General features: G+C 41.6%; 1 protein-coding gene across 1 annotated transcript in view; it reads left to right on the forward strand.

Annotated features, from left to right (window-relative positions):
• Positions 1-1,348: 1,348 nt before the first annotated feature.
• The window catches only part of LOC126184916 (protein DENND6B), a 214,860-nt gene continuing 195,020 nt past the window's right edge, over positions 1,349-21,188 (forward strand). The window contains exon 1 of the mRNA XM_049927582.1: positions 1,349-1,712. Coding sequence (XP_049783539.1) covers positions 1,545-1,712 — 168 coding nt within the window. The 5' untranslated portion in view covers positions 1,349-1,544. The remainder of the gene's footprint in view (positions 1,713-21,188) is intronic.

The following is a 21,188-nucleotide window of genomic DNA, read 5'->3' on the forward strand; positions in this document are numbered from 1 at the left end:
GCTTTTGTAAGACACGAATAACTGTACTTAATCCAACCACTTTATCGGTAAAGCAGGTCAGTGTTAACGATTCACACGAATCTGGCACTGATACATGAAGAGTTGAACTGGCTCCTTCTGTGCGATAGGACTGTTTTACAGCTTTAGATCGATTGTCGAATGTTTGTGGCATTTTCCTCTTCAGCGTCAGTTGAGGTGGCTTATTTGGGATGTTAAACAGTGTGGTTTATTGCATTCCACACGAGTTTATTATTGTCTGCGTTCATGAACTGGTTTTGTTCGAAATGTAGCGAACAAAACCTAATATTATTATACATGTAAACTGGTTCTTTTTTCATAAGGTATTCTTGTCTGCTATTAACTAGCCTTTTTCTGCTCCTAAAACGAAATATTGATCATTAATACACATGTAGTTTGCAAGTGAATCCTGACGATACAGTTTAGTAACATGATGGTATATACTAAAAAAGACAGCTGTGGTATTTTCTTCCTGTTGTTGCTGCAATTTATTGCGCTACAAACGCTCCCGCTTGTTAAAACCATTGTAGAAATCAAAATAAACAACCACTATTCGCTTTCACAATCGCGCCGAACTCGAGGTTTAAGTTACCGGTCGCTTGGGGCGCTGCTAGCGCGGTAGGCAACAAAATCGAGGCGAAGTGTCGCGACTTTTATGTTAGACTGTGACCTAGTTAAATTTCTCTTTGTGTAATACGGAATCTGTGGACTTGAGTATTCTTCACGTAGCATCGGAAATACTGAATTTTTTTTCCTTTATTGCATTTCGATTCCCCTCTGGAGCGGGGGCGGGCTGGCAGCAGCGTAATAGGACGCTCCACAACCTACAGAAGAGTTAAAAAGCGGTATAGAATATAACAAACAATAAAAACAGGCGACAAAACGGTGACTCTTTTTAAAGATACTGTAAAATGGCGGAATGTTGTGGAAGTTGAAATATAAAAACACGGGGCTGACGAATGAAGGCATACAGTAAGTAAACAGGCACAATTAAAAAACTCGGCGACAGTCTGGTTTCTGCTCGCAAGAGTTAAAAAAAAACACCTAGCGACAGTTTGGTGTCTGTTCGCAACACGGAAAGGGGACGCACAACACTGAACACTCACTTAAAACTGCACTATAGAGGAAACACGGTGGCAGATGGAGGAGGTGGGGGGTGGAATACAGAAATGTAACAAATATAAACAGTACCTTGTTTTTACTTTATACGAACGTAATACGTCAGCATTCGATAAGGTTGTTGTTTTCGATCTTCACAGGCGCCGTTGCCTCGACCAAGACAATAGGTCGAAATGTTATCGATACAGTAGTGTTTTGGTGCACGGTGCAGCGATGAAAGTAACTGTTGACCGCGTAAGATGCTCGTATAACAGTAGTAGGCGTATTTCACGCAGCATACTTATAACGACAAGCGATATGCTGGTGTTGCCGTGCTAGTGGTGAGTGAAGTATGTGACAGTGTGTGTGAGTGCGATCTAGATCGGGAACGATGAGTGGATGAAAAGTGTTTTATAAAAAAGTGCAGCATGGCTGAAGAAAATTTTATAAAAGATAATGACGTTCCACAACTAGAGGAATATGACACTGGACGCACAACTCCAGCTGCAGCTGTGTTGCCCTGGGACAGATTCTCGCGATGGATTCATTGTATATGTGTTGTTACATTCGATTTGGAACTGGGACAAGCATTAGAGGTGAGATATTTTCCAACTATATTTTCACTGTCTTCTTTAATATTATTATCCCGATCTGAGGAAATAATATCGTTTTACATATGATTTACTTACTTTGTACATTGTGGAGCCTTTTCTGGAGTGTTGTTGCCCTTTATTATTATTATTATTATTATTACTATTATTATTTTGAAAACGAGTGCATGTATGCGGATCAGCTGTTTACAGAAATACATTGCCCTTGGCGGGAATGTTTATACAACGAATTTATAATAGGCCAAGAACAGTGAATGAAATTCGAAGTTAAAAGTGGTCATGTAATTCATGTGCTTTACGACTGAGATAATAAATTTATTCTTGAAGTATGACAATTTTCATACAGGAGCTCTTCAAGAAAGCATAGGCGTTGCGATTTGATGCCATTGCCTGACCAGAAAATGGTGTACCCTCAAGAATAAATACTATTTTATTAGAAGAGAAGAATTTGGGCCTTTTTATAAGCAATTGAACTGTTGTGACGTGAACCATTCTTCATGTGAACTCCAATATTATTGAACGGTGTCTGTAAGCTTGGTTAGCACCCGCGTCTGTTTCTGCACAGATTTTTTCTGTAAAGAATTTTGTATTCGTTTCCTACAAGAAGAATTAGTCATGGTAATTCCGTAGCTTGTTAGAACTTTTGCAAGTTTCTAATTATTCACTCAGTAGTCTTGATTTAGGCAGCAAATCTTTACTTCACTTTTCGTATTCGTTTCCTTCTGCGACGCCCTTAATCTAAATATATATATTTAGTTGAAATCGTGCCTAGTAATTAATTATGCACCTGGGCTATAGTATATATTAATAAAAAATAACTTGTCCTTCAGTATCTGTGAACCAAGCATAGTCGCTTAAGAAGTAAATGTATAAATCTAAAAGGTTTGTAATTCAGTCTGTGTGTGAAATAAATTAGTTGCTCCATAATTTGTATTCCACATTTAACTCTGAAGCCTGTAATAATTCGATCAGTGCTCAGGTTGAAGGAAGGTGTAGTAAAGCAGTTTTGATTTCAAAATTCACGTCAGATTGAGGACAGTTACTTTTTTACATATACATATGTAACATTAGAGTAGCATTGTAGGATTCCTATACAGTGGGTATCTGGTGGCAGAGTGCCATCTGTTGCCTTGGTTGTGGAAAGTCAAATTCATATATGTACTTGGTTCTGTAAGGGAAATCTTTCTTTGCTTTCTATTCATAAATGCATGTCAGATTTTAAGGTATGTTGTTTCATTCAAGTTACCTCATACTCAGAAATTGAAATTATAGAGACACTTTCCAGGTCCAGCTAACGTGTTAGTAACTCTGTACCACTCACTTTTCATAAAAAAAAGATCTCTCCTCATCCGATTATTATTGAGTTCTTCTCTGTCATTTGTTTGCATTATCTGGCTATTTTCCTAAAAGTTGCTGTAGAACTTTTTATCTTTCAGCTGATACACTGTCATAGTGCAAGTTAAAATAATTTGTAGGGCTTAGTTGTTCCTTTTGAAATTACACTATGCCCGTCATGCAATAATAGCTGCATAATACCAGGACTTGACCTCAGGAACCAGTTGTGCAGAACATTAATACTGTTGTATTATCTTAAGTGGCAGAAGTATTTGCATGTTGTTGTTGTTGTCGTCTGTAGTCTGAATGCTGGTATGATGCAATTCTCCACACTATTCCCTCATCATCTTTCAATTACAACTGCAACCTCCATTAATTTGGACCTGCTGACTATATTCATCTCATGGTCACCTCCTACAATTCTCTCTCTCTCTCTCTCTCTCTCTCTCTCTCTCTCTCTCTCTCTCCCCCCCCCCCCCCACCCTCTCTCTCTTTCTCTCTCTCTCACACACACACACACACACACACACACACACACTCTTCCCCCTGACATTCTGTGTTTTTATCTCATGATATTTTTTGGACTGCACATTTGTATCTTTACAAAGATATATGAATAAGGTTACACTTCACCTTTGTTCTATAACTTGTATATACTTTTCTTTTCCCTTGCCACATTGGCTCTCACTTGAACTACATACACTTTAACATTTGTTGAGGAAGTTCTGTTATCATGACTGAAAAACCATTGCAGAATTAGTAAAAAGTAACTGCAGACTGCTTATGAGAATTTTTTGTTTAGTCTGAAACAAAAGTGAATCAGCTGTCTTCAGTAAAAACATACTCTTTCCATCAATTGTGGAACATTAATATTATTTCACGCCCATCCTGACAGGTAGGCCTATGTTCAGAGAAATTTTACTATGTGTGAGAGGCATACAAGTGATATGGAATTGTGGTATTAATTCATAACTAAATACTGAGACAGGGGCCCAGTAATTTGCACAGAATCGCACAAAGGGGGTTGGGGGGGGGGGTGTAAGTGTTTGTGAGAAAGAGAGACTAATTAATTACCCCAACATTATGCTCCCCTACACCACATCAAATGATACTTACAAACGCTTTGACAGAAAACAATTCCCCTCTCACATTGTGCTCCCCCCCCCCCCTTCCCACTCACCTCCATCGCCCCCAGTCTCCCAACACCCCCCACCCCAACCCCTCTCCGTGTTTAAATGCATACATCTGTGATAAAGAGAAATTATTCAAAACCTTTACTGCGATTAAAGATACTTTTGTCACCGGTTTCGTTTGTGGATGGCAGTGTGTTTCGTTTAATGACACTGTGCTTATGCCCTCTCTGAGAGAAAATATTATGTTATTGTATAATCGATACATTCTGTCTCAGATATGACTTTTTGCTGAATATTCTGTCCCGAGAAATCAGTAAATGTTGGTCAGTTAACCAGTTTCAATACCTTATCTCAAAGATCTTCATGTGTCTAATTTTATTATTTACTGACTTCCTGTTTTTGGGATTTTAAGAGGGAACGTTTGAAAATAATACAGTAAATCCCGATGTGACACGCAGCATTGCGTAGTTGCGGTGTATAAAATATAAAAGGTTGCATTCAGAATAACAAGATTTGCGTGATTAGGGCGTAGTGTAAGCATGGACTCATCTGAGATTCCTCGGAGTGTTGCTTTTTACTCCCCAGTCTCTGAGGGGGTACTGAATTCAGGCTCGTTCACCGTGTACAGTAGTGAATAGTTCGTTCAATTATTCTCCTCAACAGGAAAGTTATTTCGCAGTGGTTGTCCAGATTGGAACTTATCAACAGACACGTCATGCCTCCAAAAACATAGAAAAACATGCTTAGAAAATTCGAGAAAACGCCCTATACCTCCCAATAATGTCGCGGACGTCATCTGGAAGTTGCGTTGCCCAGCCTCGGGGATGAACTGAGGCATGTTAGGTATAGCACGATCAACCCGTAGGTCAATTTATTGACTCCAGAACTGGCACACCCAACAAGATGTAACAGGGTCCGCAGTTAAAGTGGAATCCAACATACAGGACGAGTTTAAACTTTTCACAGGTGCAACACACAACACTAATAGTGGTGAAAGCCACGTCTCACACCAGCATAAAAATAGTGCGAATTGGAGTTTGAATCAGGACCTTTGAATTTGAAGTGCGACAGTAATTAGCTGAGCCATCATTTCAAGCTAAAGTTGTGTAGTTGAGATCGCTTTCATATTATCATATTACTGCCTTCACATTGAGGAATGCTATGTCATTTGGTAGAGTTTTTTTTTTTTAATATACTGAAACACACTGCTTTTCTGGAAGATCAGTAGTTGAAGCCTTTTGTACAGTATGTGTATGGCTTCTACCACAAGTCCACTCCGAAGCAAACGAGTGCGTCGTGTTAAAGTTATTTGTGATAGGAGACTGGACCGATTCCTGTCGTCTGTAGGGAATCAAAATAGTTACAGCCACCTTTTCACTCCCACCTGGCCTATACGTTGCGCCTGTGGTGTATTCTAGCGTCTAGAAACCGGCGTTTGCGTAGCATGGAAAACCTTATTGGATGCATTCCAGAACATTCTTCACGAGAGTAGTGTAGGGATTATTTCAACCTAACCTGTTGTATACATAAAATCAAAGTAAGTATTATATTCATGAAGTCAGTTAAAGCACTTGTGCAACCCATTCTAGAACATTGCTGTAGTGTGTGGGACCCTTATACAGATAAGAGCGGAACGAATGATCACAGGTTTCTTGACCCGCGGGAGAACGTGACAGAGATGTTGATAAAACTGAAGTGGCTGAGTCTTGAAGATAGGCGGGAACTATTCCGAGAAATTCTACTAGCAAAGCTTCAAGAACCAGCTTTAAATGATGGCTCTAGGAGTATACTACAACCTCTTATACCTCACTCTCATAGGGATCTTGAGGACAAGATTAGATTAATTACAGCACCCACAGATACGTTATTATACATGTAAATGAACATAGCCGAATCAGATTGGCAAAGATAGATAGAGGGCTTGTCCACTTCTGTTGTTTATAAACATACTCAAAATATTTACTTGTAATATGGATAAAAAGGGAATCAAATCACTCAGGACCGTAATTTCAATGTGACATGTGTTGTATTTCTAATGCTGTTAAGATGTAGCAGACTAAGGTTCTAGTGTGGTCCAATATTATTAAATGAAATACGTCCTCGTAAATACTGTGTAAAATGAAACATCTCATGAGTTTGCATCATAAACACGTCGAAATTATGTGAACTGGTTTGTTATGATGTATCTTGTGAAATTTACAGATAATTGTAGACATGATGTTCGTCGCTCAGTCAGTAACATCACAATATTATTACAGAATTTGTTTCGGTAACTGATCTTTTAAATATTAACCATTAATTCTGTTGGTTCAACAGTTTTATTTGACTAGGCTAATTGCACGTAAGAGTCTCCAGAGATGAATGGAGGTATTGTATTTTGATTTATTGAATAGTAAAACTGTATTCAAATTGGCTTCTGCGAATAAATCTGTGATTCATTATTGCTGATTCCGTGTCTCATTTGTACAGGACATGTATCGCTGTAAGGTTTAGTACCGAATTTACAACTCATCCAACACTGCTGTTGACTACGAATTTTCGAAAAAAATCCGAAGCAGATGGTTATGCCGAGAGAAGAGTAGCCACACTTGTTTATACTTTACAAGCGCCCACAGCCGAAATGTTGATTCTAGTGTGGGGCAATTGGTTGAATGGCCCTATTCCAATACGGCACAGCCCCCAAATTACCATAGATAGCGACCCAGAGGCGTCAGACATCCGTATGACACCGGCTTGAAACATGGCTCTCAGCCGTGTGGACTGCTTGCCTGAGACGTAAATTGGTACCCGGCCAACGCCACACTCTTCGACGATGATCAACAGGCGCCAGACAAATCCTGTGCTCTTCGGGAAGGAGAACCCGAAGCTACTGATCCAAGTCCCATTCCAGGTGTCCTCTTGTCCACCTTCATCGCGCACCACGGTGCTTGCGGGTTTCTGCTGTTCTTAATGTACGCATAAATGTCAAACTGATCGTGTGGAGCCTGGTATGTACTGTCTAGGGCTACCACCGTCCAGATTTCAACGGGTTTGCCCCGGAATTTTAAGTGCTGTCCAGGGAATAAAGGGACTCGCGACACTTCTATCCCGCCTTGTGCCGAATTTGCAAATCATGTGAACGAAGAGATAGAATGATGTGTGATTTCCTCCCCCAATCACAATGCATGATTCAATATACACATTTGCCTGTTAAATTAGGGATTATTGAGTAGTTAAGTTGCCAGCACGTTTCAGGTCCAGTATGAGCATTTAACAATGAGAAAGGATCAGCATTCGAAAAAGGTGTTTCGTCATTCCTGTTATGATGAGGCACAGTTCATCAAGTTTGTCTGTTCCGAAGAAGAGAGTTAAAAAATATATGACTTTCAACAAAGGCTAGTTAGAAAAAGATTTTTCCATGTGGTTCATAAACGAAAACGACCTCACAGCAAAGTGTGTGATTTATCCCTTCACTTTTTCGACAAAAATTGTAATGGATCATTAGAAGACACAAAAACACGTTCTGGTGCAACAACAGTGTCGTAAAAAATAAAACATTTACAACTTTCTTTTTGAAGCAACGTTTGTCTGGAGAAGGTACAGTGCATAAGGGCGATGAAGATTGTTCAAGATTGATTTGGTAGTACATGAAGTCAAATGGGAAGCATGATCCTAAGAAACTGAACATTCGCTTTCTGAATGCTATCTACGTTTTCTGCAGCATATTTTGCCCCTGTTTGAAACTGCTGTTGAGAAAAACTGGAAAAGGGCTCAGTTATTTGTGCTGAGTTGGACACAACAGTAAAGAACACTAAGAACAAGCGGCAAAAAAGGTAAATTCTTAAGAAAAAAGTTCATGAAGGCCTGCAAGGAATGCCAAAAACACAGAGGCTGAGTTTTGAAAATAATGCACAGCTATTCTTCTCACTTGGCATTGATTATTTGTCCAAAAACTATGACTTTTCTGACAATAGTGTGTTCAATCTCCCTACAAGTTTGTCGCTGACAGGCAAGATGATTTTCGTCTGCAGTTTCAGTATGTTTTAAAGGTTACCAACAAATTGAATCTCGACCGGACCGAACATCAGTTATACAATGAATTCTGTGATTTCAGTAATGCATGTGCTGGACTTAGTAAAAGCAAAGCAGAAGACCAGATTTGGGTAGATTTCTTTAAGCAGCAGACCACAACTGACATCTCCCATTCTCAATTGCACAGGCTTATACATATTTTCAGTTCCTACAAGTAACTCATTTTCTGAAAGAATCTTCGGTATGATGGAGAACCTGTGGTCAGAAAAATGAAATCTGATGTCCACGCGCTTAGCGAAAAGAGAAGGTCAAACAAAAGTAAGCTTTTCGGAAAGTTATGGTGCATTTTTGAATATTCTGAGAGGGGGACGGGTACTGAAAGCAGCTAAGAGCAAAACACAAAATGCATTCAAAAATACAAAACAGTGATCGTGTTACTGTTAGACACTTTTCTTCAAGATTTTTTATCTCCGTTTTTAATATGAACTTTGCATTAAACTTATGATATTGCCTGTAGAAGTTCATTCCAAAATGCATTTCATCTTTAAAAGCCATATCCATACATAATAAATAAGAATGAAAAGCAGTTTTTGCGGTAACACAATATTAAAAGTAGTTTTGATATGTTTCTTCATTCTCTTTCTACATCTACATATATACTCTGCAAGCCACCTGAAGGTGTGTGGCGGAGGGTACCTTGAGTATCTCTATCGGTTCTCCCATCTGTTCCAGTCTCGTAGTGTTCATGGAAAGAAATATTGTTGGTATGCCTCCGTGTGGGCTCTAATCTCTCTGATTTTATCCTCATAGTCTCTTCGCGAGATATACGTAGGAGGGAGCAGTATACTGCTTGACTCCTCGGTGAATGTATGTCCTCGAAACTTCAACAAAAGCCCGCACCGAGCTACTGAGCGCCTCTCTTGCACAGTCTTCCACTGGAGTCTATCATCTCCGTAACGCTTTAGCGATTACTAAATGATCCTGTAACGAAGCGCGCTGCTCTCCGTTGGATCTTCTCTCTCTCTTCCATCAACCCTATCTGGTACGGATCCCACACCGGTTAGCAGTATTCAAGCAGTGGACGAACAAGTGTACTGTAACCTACTTCCTTTGTTTTCGGATTGAATTTCCTTAGGATTCTTCCAATGAATCTCAGTCTGGCATCTACTTTACCGACGATTAATTTTATGTGGTCATTCCATTTTAGATCACATATAATGCCTACTCCTAGATAATTTGTGGAATTAACTGCTCGACCCCCGGAGTGTCGAGCGGTTCTAGGCGCTTCAGTCTGGAACCGCGCGACCGCTACGGTCGCAGGTTCGAATCCTGCCTCGGGCATGGATGTGTGTGATGCCCTTAGGTTGGTTAGGTTTATGTAGTTCTAAGTTCTAGGGGACTGATGACCTCAGCTGTTAAGTCCCATAGTGCTCAGAGCCATTTGAACCATTTTGAATTAACCACTTCCAGTTGCTGACCTGCTATATTGTAGCTAAATGATAAAGGATCTTTCTTTCTATGTATTCGCAGCACATTACACTTGTCTACATTGAGATTCAATTGCCATTTCTGCACCATGCGTCAATTCGTTGCAGATCCTCCTGCATTTCAGTACAATTTTTCATTCTTACAACCTCTCGATATACAACAGCATCATCCGCAAAAAGCCTCAGTGAACTTCCGATGTTACCCACAAGGTCATTAATATATATTGTGAATAGCAACGGTCCTACGACACTCGCCTGCGGTACACCTGAAATCACTCTTACTTTGGAAGACTTCTCTCCATTGAGAATTACATGCTGCGTTCTGTTATCTAGGAACTCTTCAATCCAATCATATAACTGGTCTGATAATCCATATGCTCTTATTTTGTTCATTAAACGACTGTGGGGACCTGTATCAAACGCCTTGCGGAAGTCAAGGAACACGGCAGCCACCTGGGAACCCGTGTCTATGGCCCTCTGAGTCTCGTGGACGAATAGCGCGAGCTGGGTTTCACACGATCGTCTTTTCGAAACCCATGCTAGTTTCCTACAGAGTAGATTTCTAGTCTCCAGAAAAGTCATTACACTCGAACATATTACGTGTTCCAAAATTCTACAACTGATAGACTTTAGAGATATAGGTCTATAGTTCTGCACATCTGTTAGAAGTCCCTTCTTGAAAACGGGAATGACCTGTGTCCTTTTCCAATCTTTTGGAGCGCTACGCTCTTCTAGAGACCTACGGTAGGCCTACACCGCTGCAATAAGAGGGCAAGTTCCTTCACGTGCTCTGTGTAAAATCGAACTGGTATCCCATCAGGTCCAGCGGCCTTTCCTCTTTCGAGCGATTTCAATTGTTTTTCTATCCCTCTGTCATCTATTTCGATATCTAGCATTTTGTCATTTGTGCGACAATCTAGAGAATGAACTACAATGCAGTCTTCCTCTGCGAAACAGCTTTGGAAAAAGACATTTTGTTTTGATTCACCTACAGCTTTGACTTAAGACCAAAATTTCTTAGGATTTTCTGCCAAGTCAGTTCATAGAACTTTACTTCCGAAGTCATTGGACGCCTTTCGCATAGCCCTCCTGACACCGTATTTCGCTTCGTGTAGTTTTTGTTTGTCTGCAAGGCTTTGGCTATGTTTATGTTTGCTGTGAAGTTCCCTTTGCTTCCGTAGTAGTTTTCTAACTTTGATCGTGAAGGTGTCCAGTCAGGGTCTCTTGAAAGGTGGCATTCCAAAGTACTGTCAGTGCCGACACAGCTCTTCCAGTTACCTCCAAAAGAACAGTGCGCAGCTCTGTTGCATTCTGCTCGTGGTAACAAGAAGCCAGAATTTTTAAGTAGCAGTCCTCAGCTGGTGCCGGTGACCGCGGGCTACGACGACGAGGCACATCTTCAGTTTCCGTGCCTCACCGATAAGGGTTGAAGGTTCGAATGACGCCGCTGTGGTGTGGGCAAATTCGGTGGGTAACTTCATGTGCTGACAACTCGTCTTGCCGTAACGTGACACTGTATGGCCTACGCTTGGCACAGCACTTTGACCCATGTAGACAAGCTGAACAACGTACACAAGCTGCATTGTCCCAGTTCATGAGTGGAGAGGGAGTGCAATCTACTGGGAATGCAGTTTTACTTTTGCCTCCGTTATACAGGTGGCTGCACTACATTCCGAGCTTCTCCGCAGTGTTTCATGAAGTGAGGGTATCTGACACAGTTGATGGTGATCCGTCCGTCGGATGGGAACCTTAAGCTCAGCGGCCATCTTGGTGCCATTCGAGAGAAATGAGATATCTGCCGGCATCGGATTTCACCTCTCCCTTCCATTCATCGATAACAGCACAAACCCACCACTACTCTGTACAAGCAAGGATCACTGCCACCCACGGTGTGGCCGAGCGGTCCTAGGCGCTTCAGTCTGGAACCGCGCGAACGCTACTGTCGCGGGTTCGAATCCTACCTCAGGCATGGATGTGTGTGATGTCCTTAGGTTAGTTAGGTTTAAGTAGTTCTAAGATCTAGGGGACTGATGACCTCAGATGTTAAGTCCCATAGTGCTCAGAGTCATTTGAACTGCCACCCACACGACACAGATACACGAGTGACACACAATGGCAGGTCGGTGGAAGACACTGGAAAAACACCTCCACCAGGACCTTGTCTACATTGACGATGCAAGATTCCTGCATCTACTTCCCTGCGCTCATTCTGTGGGTTTGGAAGTATTTTGGATCTATACAGGTGACTGCACGTGGCAATCTGCCGTTTTCAGAAGAATACTCCGATACAAAAAAGAAACCACATCAATTATGCCCGTCATAAGAGTGAAACCAAACCTTTTGTGGGCAGTTAACGTAAGTGACGTGGTGGACAACGTCAGGAGTCCATGAGACTTGACGGTGTTGGACGGGAGCGTGCACCGAGCGAGGTGGCGCAGTGGTTAGCACAGTGGACTCGCATTCGGGAAGACGACGGTTCAATCCCGCGTCCGACCATCCTGATTTAGGTTTTCCGTGATTTCCTTAAATCGCTTCAGCCAAATGCTGGGATTGTTCCTTTGACGGGGCACGGCCGACTTCCTTCCCCATCCTTCCCTAATCCGATGAGACCGATGACCTCGCTGTTTGGTCTCTTCCCCCAGTTTAATCCGGGAGTGCGCTGAAAAGTAAGGCCCCTGACTTTTTAAGGTGAAAACTCTTAAAGTTTTTTAAATAAAACAAAAGTTATTAACATTCTACAGTTTAATTCTTCAACTCTACATATTTCTCAACTTAGTCACCCTGGCGACGAACGCGTCCCTCCAAACTAATGGGCCGTGCGGTCTCGGGCGTCTTGTCACGGTCCGCGCGGCTCCCTCCGTCGGAGGTTCGAGTCCTCCCTCCGGCATGGGTGTGTGTTTTGTCCATAGTGTAAGTCAATTTAAGTTAGATTAAGTAGTGTGTAAGCTTAGGGACCGATGACCTAAGCAGTTTGGTCCCACAAGATCTTACCACAAATTTACATTTTTTTACAAACGAGAGAATGAGGGGACTTTATGTTAATACCGCCAGTGTAGAATCTTTGACTTTGTTGAGGCAACCACAATTTCTCCTCTGCTTGCACCACTTCATCACTATCAAAGTGGAGTCCTCGAAAATGTTCTTTAAGTTCTGGAAACAGATGAAAACCGGATGCGGCGAAGTCCGGGCTGTGAGGAGGATAATCGATGACAGTGAACCCAAGGCGTCGGATTGTTGCAGATCTCGCAGCGCTTGTATGTGCTCTGGCACTGTCATGCTGAAGGAGAGGGTGTTCCATCTTTGGACGAACTCTTCGAATTCGAAACTCGATTACGGCACGTTGTTTCTCAGCACCGACGTAGTTACGTTACGCACACCACATTACACACTAAGCTTAGGAGACCTCTAGGGGCAGAGGACCGCAAATACGTAAACATGAAGAATATATAAAATGTTAAAAATTTTCTAGAGTTTTCACAAAAAATCGGTGGTATTACTTTTCAACACGCTCTCGTAATGGTAGGAAACAGCAGCAAAGTGTCGGAAGACCTGCAGAATATGACGTTTGGGGACCTCGAACGCCTCTCCGTATGTCTCGATTTAAGGAAAGCATCGCACATATAAATAAACTGTCTTTCAAATAGGGCAACCCCAGAACCTCACCCTATGTTTTAGACACTGCAGCCTAGATGTAGTCTACTCACTACTACCGCTATCAATTTATCTGTTAAAAAGAGCAATGCTTAAAATGAATGGCGCAATGGTCGTAGCAGTTGATTCGTATTCTGAAGGAACATGTTTCAAATCCCTGTTGAGCCATTCAGACGTATATATACCTAAATGAGTTCTTAATTTCGGCCGGACCGGCGTTCAGGCACCTCCCAGGGATTTTTTTTATTCACTGAAAGAAGTCGGCACGGGAGATTGAAAATAGTACACGTGTATTAAATCGCAGCGTAATACAACTCAGTGAGTAGGATACAAATAACATTTAAAGCATTTAACTTCATGTCTCATCCTGCTTTGTTTTTCCTAGCTCATCAGGAAACCGGAATTGTACGTGACTCCCGATGGGCCATGAATATCTTAATTCATCTTTAAATGCTGTATTAATTAATACTGGTCACGCGTTCACCGAACAGATTCTATGCATCTGCTTGAACGTTGCAACTGGCAGCAGTTGAAAGCATGAAAGTCACAAAGACTACCGACTTGTACCGATATTTATCGATCAGAACTAGGGAGCAAAGTGACACAGCTACGGGGACAGATTGCAGCTCTGTTGTTTATATTAAATCTCGTGGTTTTATCGTTTTGATTCAAGGAATTGTGTTATAAAAACCTGAGTTTTGAAACAATATTTGGTAACAAATGATTTCTCACTGCAAGTGTTATTACAAGTTAAAAAAAAAAATCGAAACTATTGATTTCTTTGACCGGAAGGGATTGAAATTTTAGAAATTAAGTGCTGCCTAAAGTCACTTGAGATCAACTCAATAATCCGTTAGCAGGCCCGGGCCGTTTATTTCCAAATCATTGTCAAATAATACGCTTTTCGCGTATTTTGCCTATTATTTTCTTTCTATTTAGGCGAGATCTTACACGGTCTACAGTGAAGACCTTGATGCTGGGGAGATGGGCTCACACAGAAGACCGGCCGTCGTGGCCGAGCGGTTCTAGGCGCTTCAGTCTGGAACCGCGCCCCTGCAACGGTCGCAGGTTCGAATCCTGCCTCGGGCCTGGATGTGTGTGATGTCCTTAGGTTAGTTAGGTTTAAGTAGTTCTAAGTTGTAGGGAACTGATGACGTCAGATGTTAAGTCCCATAGTGCTTAGCCATTTGAACCACACAGAAGAAATTAGCATATGCTTTCGAGATATGTTTATTGTATGTTGGTCGCACCATTGTCATTACTTTATGTACATCAACTAAAGAATAAGTTGTAGGTATCTCAGAAGCAGTTATCCACACATTAAACGCTACACAAGACTTCTCACCGCTGCCGATAACAGGAAAATAAAGATACACAAAGTGATAAACGACGAATTAGATTTTCACTTAGAGTGGAGTAACCACATATAAAATTTCCGAATCTTTGCAGCGGAACACCAGTGTCGCCACATGCAGGATCATGTCGCCAAAATGTAATGAGAATAAAATTCCTAAAACCCTAGTAAAGTCTCATTGCTGCCACCCATCTGCAAACACGAAAGCATTCTATACGCAACATGTGCTAGGAAGCTATATATTCGCACTAGGTATATGAACTTTTGTATCAGCCTAAGAACGTAGTAAGAAGACTGTAGTTTGATATAGTGGCTTAAATTTTCCATATAATTTTTAAAACAGTGAAGTATTGGATTTTATTAATTGTAAAAGATAATAACATCTAGCCACAGATTTGAATAATCGTGACTGGAATAAATCACTTCGTACAAGTATCTAGGATCAATTAATGCCAGGCTATCCAATCAAACGATTAGTGATTAGAAGTAATGTGTTATGCATCAGGTCCTTGACTGGAAACTGATAAATTGCAAAACACTGTTGGACAAAAACAGTGAATCAGAGTCGTCAGGGAAAAAAAAATTAATATCACTCTTGGTTAGGGTGATATGAGTATACAGTTGAAGTTCCCAACTAATATGTCTACTTCATTGACAAAAAGCTTGAGTCTTGTCATCGGCATCAGTACTTATTTTTTATAAAATCCTAGTTTAGTCGCTTTATATGCCTCTGCTTGGAAGTGACTAGTTGCTGTTTATTTACCGTCTTGTTTAGGTAATGCTTTTTCGGGTGACTTGTTAATGTCGTTTCAAGCTGTCAAAGCACCAGTTACATGACCCAACTTGAGTCAGCGTCCGTTGCGAATAGTCATTAGTGCTCAAGTCGCTTGTTCTCGATTGAGCGATACCCAGAGCTGCCATAATTATATTGCATGTACCCACAGTTCGGGTTGGTAGTTTATTACTTCTTGTATAGTTCAAATGGCTCTGGGCACTATGGGACTTATCATCGGAGGTTATCAGTCCCCTAGAACTTAGAACTACTTAAACCTAACTAACCTAAGGACATCACACACATGCATGCCCGAGGCAGGATTCGAACCTGAGACCGTAGCAGCCGCGCAGTTCCGGACTGAAACGCCTAGAACCGCTCGGCCACCACGGCTGGCTGTTGTATAGTTGACCCGGTCGGTTCGCACTCTCGTGAGTGTAGTAGCACGGTTATCCCTCTACGCTCCAAAACTAGGTTTGAGATCTTGCATATTGCTGCGGGTTCACTTTATACAGCACGGGACGCATCATCTGTTCTAGGCCCAAGGCCAATCTGCCTACAAGGTTGGGTTGTTTGGGGCGAAAGACCAAACAGTGAGGTCATTGGTCTCATCGGACTAGGCAAGGACGGGGAAGGAAGTTGGCCGTGCCCTTTCAAACGAACCAACCCGGCATTTGCGTGGAGCGATTTAGGGAAATCACAGAAAACCTAAATCAGGATGGCCGGACGTGGGATTGAACCGTCGTCCTCCCGAATGCGAATCCAGTGTGCTAATCACTGCGCCACCTGGCTCGGTAATCTGCCTACAGGCTCCGGACAAGCACAGAGGATGAATTGGACGATTATTGGGATCTCCAGATTTAGGCGAGTTATGGGGATCGCCAGGGAAATACCTGGCAAGTTGTGACCGTGATACATGAAGTATCCTTAGTTACACACCGAAAATTCGCTTGCTGAGTAGAGATGTAGTTTTAGATATTCGTATCGAGTTCTTCACCTCAAGCTATTAGTTCGTAATGGTTCATAATCTATTACACCCTCCGTTTGTGGTTGAATGGTACTGACTGCTTGAGCGCTCTGAAGGGCATGTTGTCGAGCTGCCTTACCCTTTACGTTTCTGCTCTCGATTGTTTCGGTGCAGGAAAGAAGTACTGTACGCTGTATTCAAATGGCTCTGAGCACTATGGGACTTAACTTCCAAGGCCATCTGTCCTCTAGAACTTAGAACTACTTAAACCTAACTAACCTAAGGACATCACACACATCCATGCCCGAGGCAGGATTCGAACCTGCGACGTACGCTGTATTGCGATGAAACTTTCCACACACCAGGAAATATGTGAAAGCCAATTGTTTGTTTTGGAATACGGGGCGAGATATTTGTTGAAGGAAGGCCATGATTTTGCCCTCTGCGTCTTCCAGCGCGTAACAACAATTTTGGATTTGGAACATTTGGTATTTGTAATGGTGTAGACAGATCATGAGAAAACGCACCGCACCAGTAAGCCTGCCATTAGTTCAATCTCACCGCCTGCCTGTATACATAATGAGACCACAGTCGTATGCGGGCGTCGCTGTAACGCGAGGTAAGCGAGCGACCTGTCGCCAGTCTGCAGGACATTCACTGTGTTCCTGCGTCCTATGCTGTACGGGGCGCGAAACTATGCTACTCAAAGCTACATTACTGCATACAATCGTGATTAAAAAAAAAGACACTAAATTGGTGGTATTAAATACACATGAACTCTGCATGGCACCGGAAGGCACTGAAGTGTGTCTAGAAATTCATGGAAAAAATATGACAATCACTGAAGCAGAAGAAATGAATTAAAATTTGTGCTACAGCTGTGACTCGAACCCGGGTCTTCTTGTTAAGTAGGCAGAAATGCTAACCATTACGCCACCGCAGCACTATCGTCAACATTGCTGCAAGAAGTATCCAAGTCGAGTGCCCTCCCCACTACAAATTTTAGTTCATATCTTCAGGTTATTTTCCCCTTACATTGTCACTACTGCCAGGGCTCTCCGGCACTGGAATAGCACCCCAGCGTTGGACGTAATGGTTAGCATTTCCGCCTAGTAAACAAGACGGCCCGTGTTCGAGTCCCGGCTGTAGCACAAATTTTAATTCATTTCTTCTGCCTCAGTCATTATCATAGATAAAGAAGACACTTAAATGTCTCAGGGAAAAATTTAATTATAAAAAAATATGCGTGTGCGACAGGATTAGATGACGCTATACAGTACTTGTTTGCGCAATGTAAAAGATGAAAGTGCCAAATCGGCTATAAATGTTGTGTTCATTGAGCCAATACTGCAGTATCGAAGGAATTAGTGTTACCTACAAATCTCATGTAGGAGTTTTTGTTTGTACTGGTATGACAGAATTTTTGTTGCCGGGCACGTACACGAAGTTGGCTAACTCATACGGCAGCCATTTTCTGGGCGAAAAATATCCTTCGTGGATGCATAGACTTAATGGAGAATATGAAACGACATAATATTGGATATAAGCAAATTCAAACACGTCTCCTCGTCTATGCCACGACATGCTGTTGCTGATTATGATGATGGTGAATATATGGCATTTCTTTTGTGTATAAGATTATAAATTCTAAAGAAGTTTCCCATTTATATTCAGATGTTCAAATCTGAATGGTTCTAAGACAATCGTGTGTTAGTAAAACTGTGTGTTTTGTTGCAGTTAAGAGGGAATATGGTTTCCGTATCCGACGTACTGGTGTTATTTAATAAATTATTCATATTACAAATGGCTCTGAGCACTATGCGACTTAACTTCTGAGGTCATCAGTCGCCTAGAACTTAGAACTAATTAAACCTAACTAACCTAAGGACATCACACACATCCATGCCCGAGGCAGGATTCGAACCTGCGACAGTAGCGGTCGCTCGGTTCCAGACTGTAGCGCCTAGAACCGTTTGGCCACTCCGGCCGGTTATTCAAATTACATTCCACGTCTTTCTAAATGGCAATTTCATATCTAAAATTCTGTACGTCTAAGAAAAGTATGTTTAGTGGCAGACCATTAATACGTTCCAAGAAGAAATCGATTGTTGATATCCCCCCCCCCCCTCGCTCTCTCTCTCACCCAATCTCTCTCTCAGTTACATTTTTAAAAAGTAAAATGAATGCATTTGCTAGTTGAGCTGTATCTTATTTACCGAACAGATTTTTAGCCATTTATCATACAGGTGTGTTGTAACATGTATGCTGAACACAGCAAGATTATACTGTTGTGTCTGTACAGTCAGAGGTCACGTGTCCTTTGTCAACTGAAATAAAACGTAGTTTGAATGTGTGCACTTCAGTATGTAATCATCGCGTGCGTACCAAATCGTTACAAATGTTATTGTGTGTGCGTGGTTACAGAAGTTTATTCAGATGTCTGTCTGGTTGTGGCTTTGTAGCGAATCTATACAGTTTCCGAATTAAAATAAGAATGCGTCAGACTAGTGCACTTTTTTTAGTTTCTTGCTGACTTTCCGCCTGGAGTCATTTTCATATCAAGTGAGAAACTGCATTATACATCGGAATTAAAATCAAAAGGTTAGTTCAGTCTCTACATGCCGGTCTCACGGAGCCGACGAAATTATTTGTAGAAATAAAATGTCACTGTCATGTAAAGCATACAGTGAGTCCAAAAAGTATTCGTTTACCTGTATATCTTTAAAAAATCTGTGGTACATGAAAGAAGCGAATACAAAATCTTAGTAACCTCAGTAATTCATATTCATTGAAAAACAAGGAAGAAAATACATTGGCGATAACAAGATTAACAAAATAGAAAATTTCGTACAAAAGCTACTTCATAAAGTATTCGTTCACTCATGTCTTTTGACATTTAGAGCCTAAAACAATCGTTCAAATTACAAAAATTGCTATTTTGTGGAGTTTCCCTTTGCAGTTATTAGTGGCTGCAGTTGTCTGGGCATAGAGCTGACTAAGTTTGCTGTCACAGAGGATGGAATTTTGTCTCATTCTTCGTGAAGAGCTTGTTTTTAGTCTGTCTTGTTAGAAGTTTGTCTTTTTGTGATGATCGCTTCCAGCACTTTCCAAAGTTATTCAATGGGATTGATATCTGGGCTCTGAGGAAGGGTACTTAGTTGTTTCGGTATGTTGTATAGGAGACACATCATCGTATTTAAAGCCGTATGCTTCGGGTCATTGTCCTCTTAAAAGACATAATGCCCTCGGGGACCTAATTTTTTGGCACTAGCGTTAACATTTTCCTTTAAGATGTTATACGTTTTGTGACCTGTCGTATCGTCTGTAAAATGCAGTTTTCCAACAACTGCACCACTCATACATCCCCACACAATTGGGGAATCCACTTGGGTTCAAAGATTCTGCACCATATCAGTGTGTTTTTCTTTTGCCACTTCATTCGCCTGCCACCTGACTCGAATATGTTATATTTACTTATATAACACTATTCCAGAAGTGTTCCTTTTTGAATCTATGTTCCTGGGCGAAATCAAGACCTCTCTTCCGATTCTATTTACTGACACAAAATTTCTTTCGAGTTACACCGCCCTTATATCCGTACTTGTTGCTAGTATTTCTGACTGTGTTGGCATATACATTCTTGCTCCTCGACTCCAACTGCCCAGTCAACTTAGGAGCGCTGATTTTAGGGTTTTTCTTGATTTTTCTCGCGATAAACCTCACGTTTGCATCAGTCTGTGAGTAAGGGCGTCCCGTCCGTGACTGGTTTCTCAATGATTTTGGTACGCAAAACTGACTACTTTAGTGACCGCGTAAGAGGATTTGCACTGATTAAGTAAGCGTAGAATAATATATATATATATTTTTTTCTTTGGATCTTCTCATTACCCATACGGCCAATGTTGCAAACTGCACTGTCCCGGCGCCGCACAAAACAACGACGGCTGGCAGACTATAGTTGCAAACGATTGTCGCTGGTGTGTGCCGTGCTTCAACATTAAGGTGTTGTCCCAGGTAAAATTTTAGATATATCCATATGGTGGACAAATCCTTTATGAAGCAGTTTTAGTAAGGAATTTTGTTAATCTTGTTGCCCCTGTGAATGTATTTAGTTCCCTTTTCTCTATACAGATGATTTACTGCGCTGCTTTCCACAGGACTGGCTCTTCACATTTTGTATTCCCTTATCATCACGTGCCACAGACTTAATTTTTTAAAATAAATATGCGGCTAGACGAATGAATACCTTTTGGACTCGCTGTATTGAGGAACGGTTTAAAATGATACGTCAAAGTGATATGTAAATAGAGACGTTAACCATTTGACTGGTCTTGAGGTCTGCGAGCCAATCCTGTGTCGCTTTCTCGACGTTAATGCCATTAGGCGGCGAATGCAGACCGTTGGTGAGTGGGTGAAAGTGAGGGGCGGGCAAGAATCCCACGCGGGGTCAGTGCCACTGCCGTGACACTGTCTGCGCACTTTCGCCTTGCAATAACAGCGTGTCTGCATACCACAGTCAAGTTTTTCTGATGTAGTGTACTAAGGGTTATCACCCTTTCACTTTCAGAGGGAACTAGGCAAATATAAGAGCTTAGATGACGGCACCGTAGCCAGTCAAGGCAATTAACTTACATAGACTAAGAGGAACAAAACGACTGCAGCTTCAGGTGTCACAAATTGTGTCAGACCCGAATTCGACTTCATAGAAAGTCATCACCAGACATACTGTCCAGTCACATTAATGTGACCAC

This window comes from Schistocerca cancellata, chromosome 4 (genome assembly GCF_023864275.1).
Source record: "Schistocerca cancellata isolate TAMUIC-IGC-003103 chromosome 4, iqSchCanc2.1, whole genome shotgun sequence".
Taxonomy (NCBI): domain Eukaryota; kingdom Metazoa; phylum Arthropoda; class Insecta; order Orthoptera; family Acrididae; genus Schistocerca; species Schistocerca cancellata.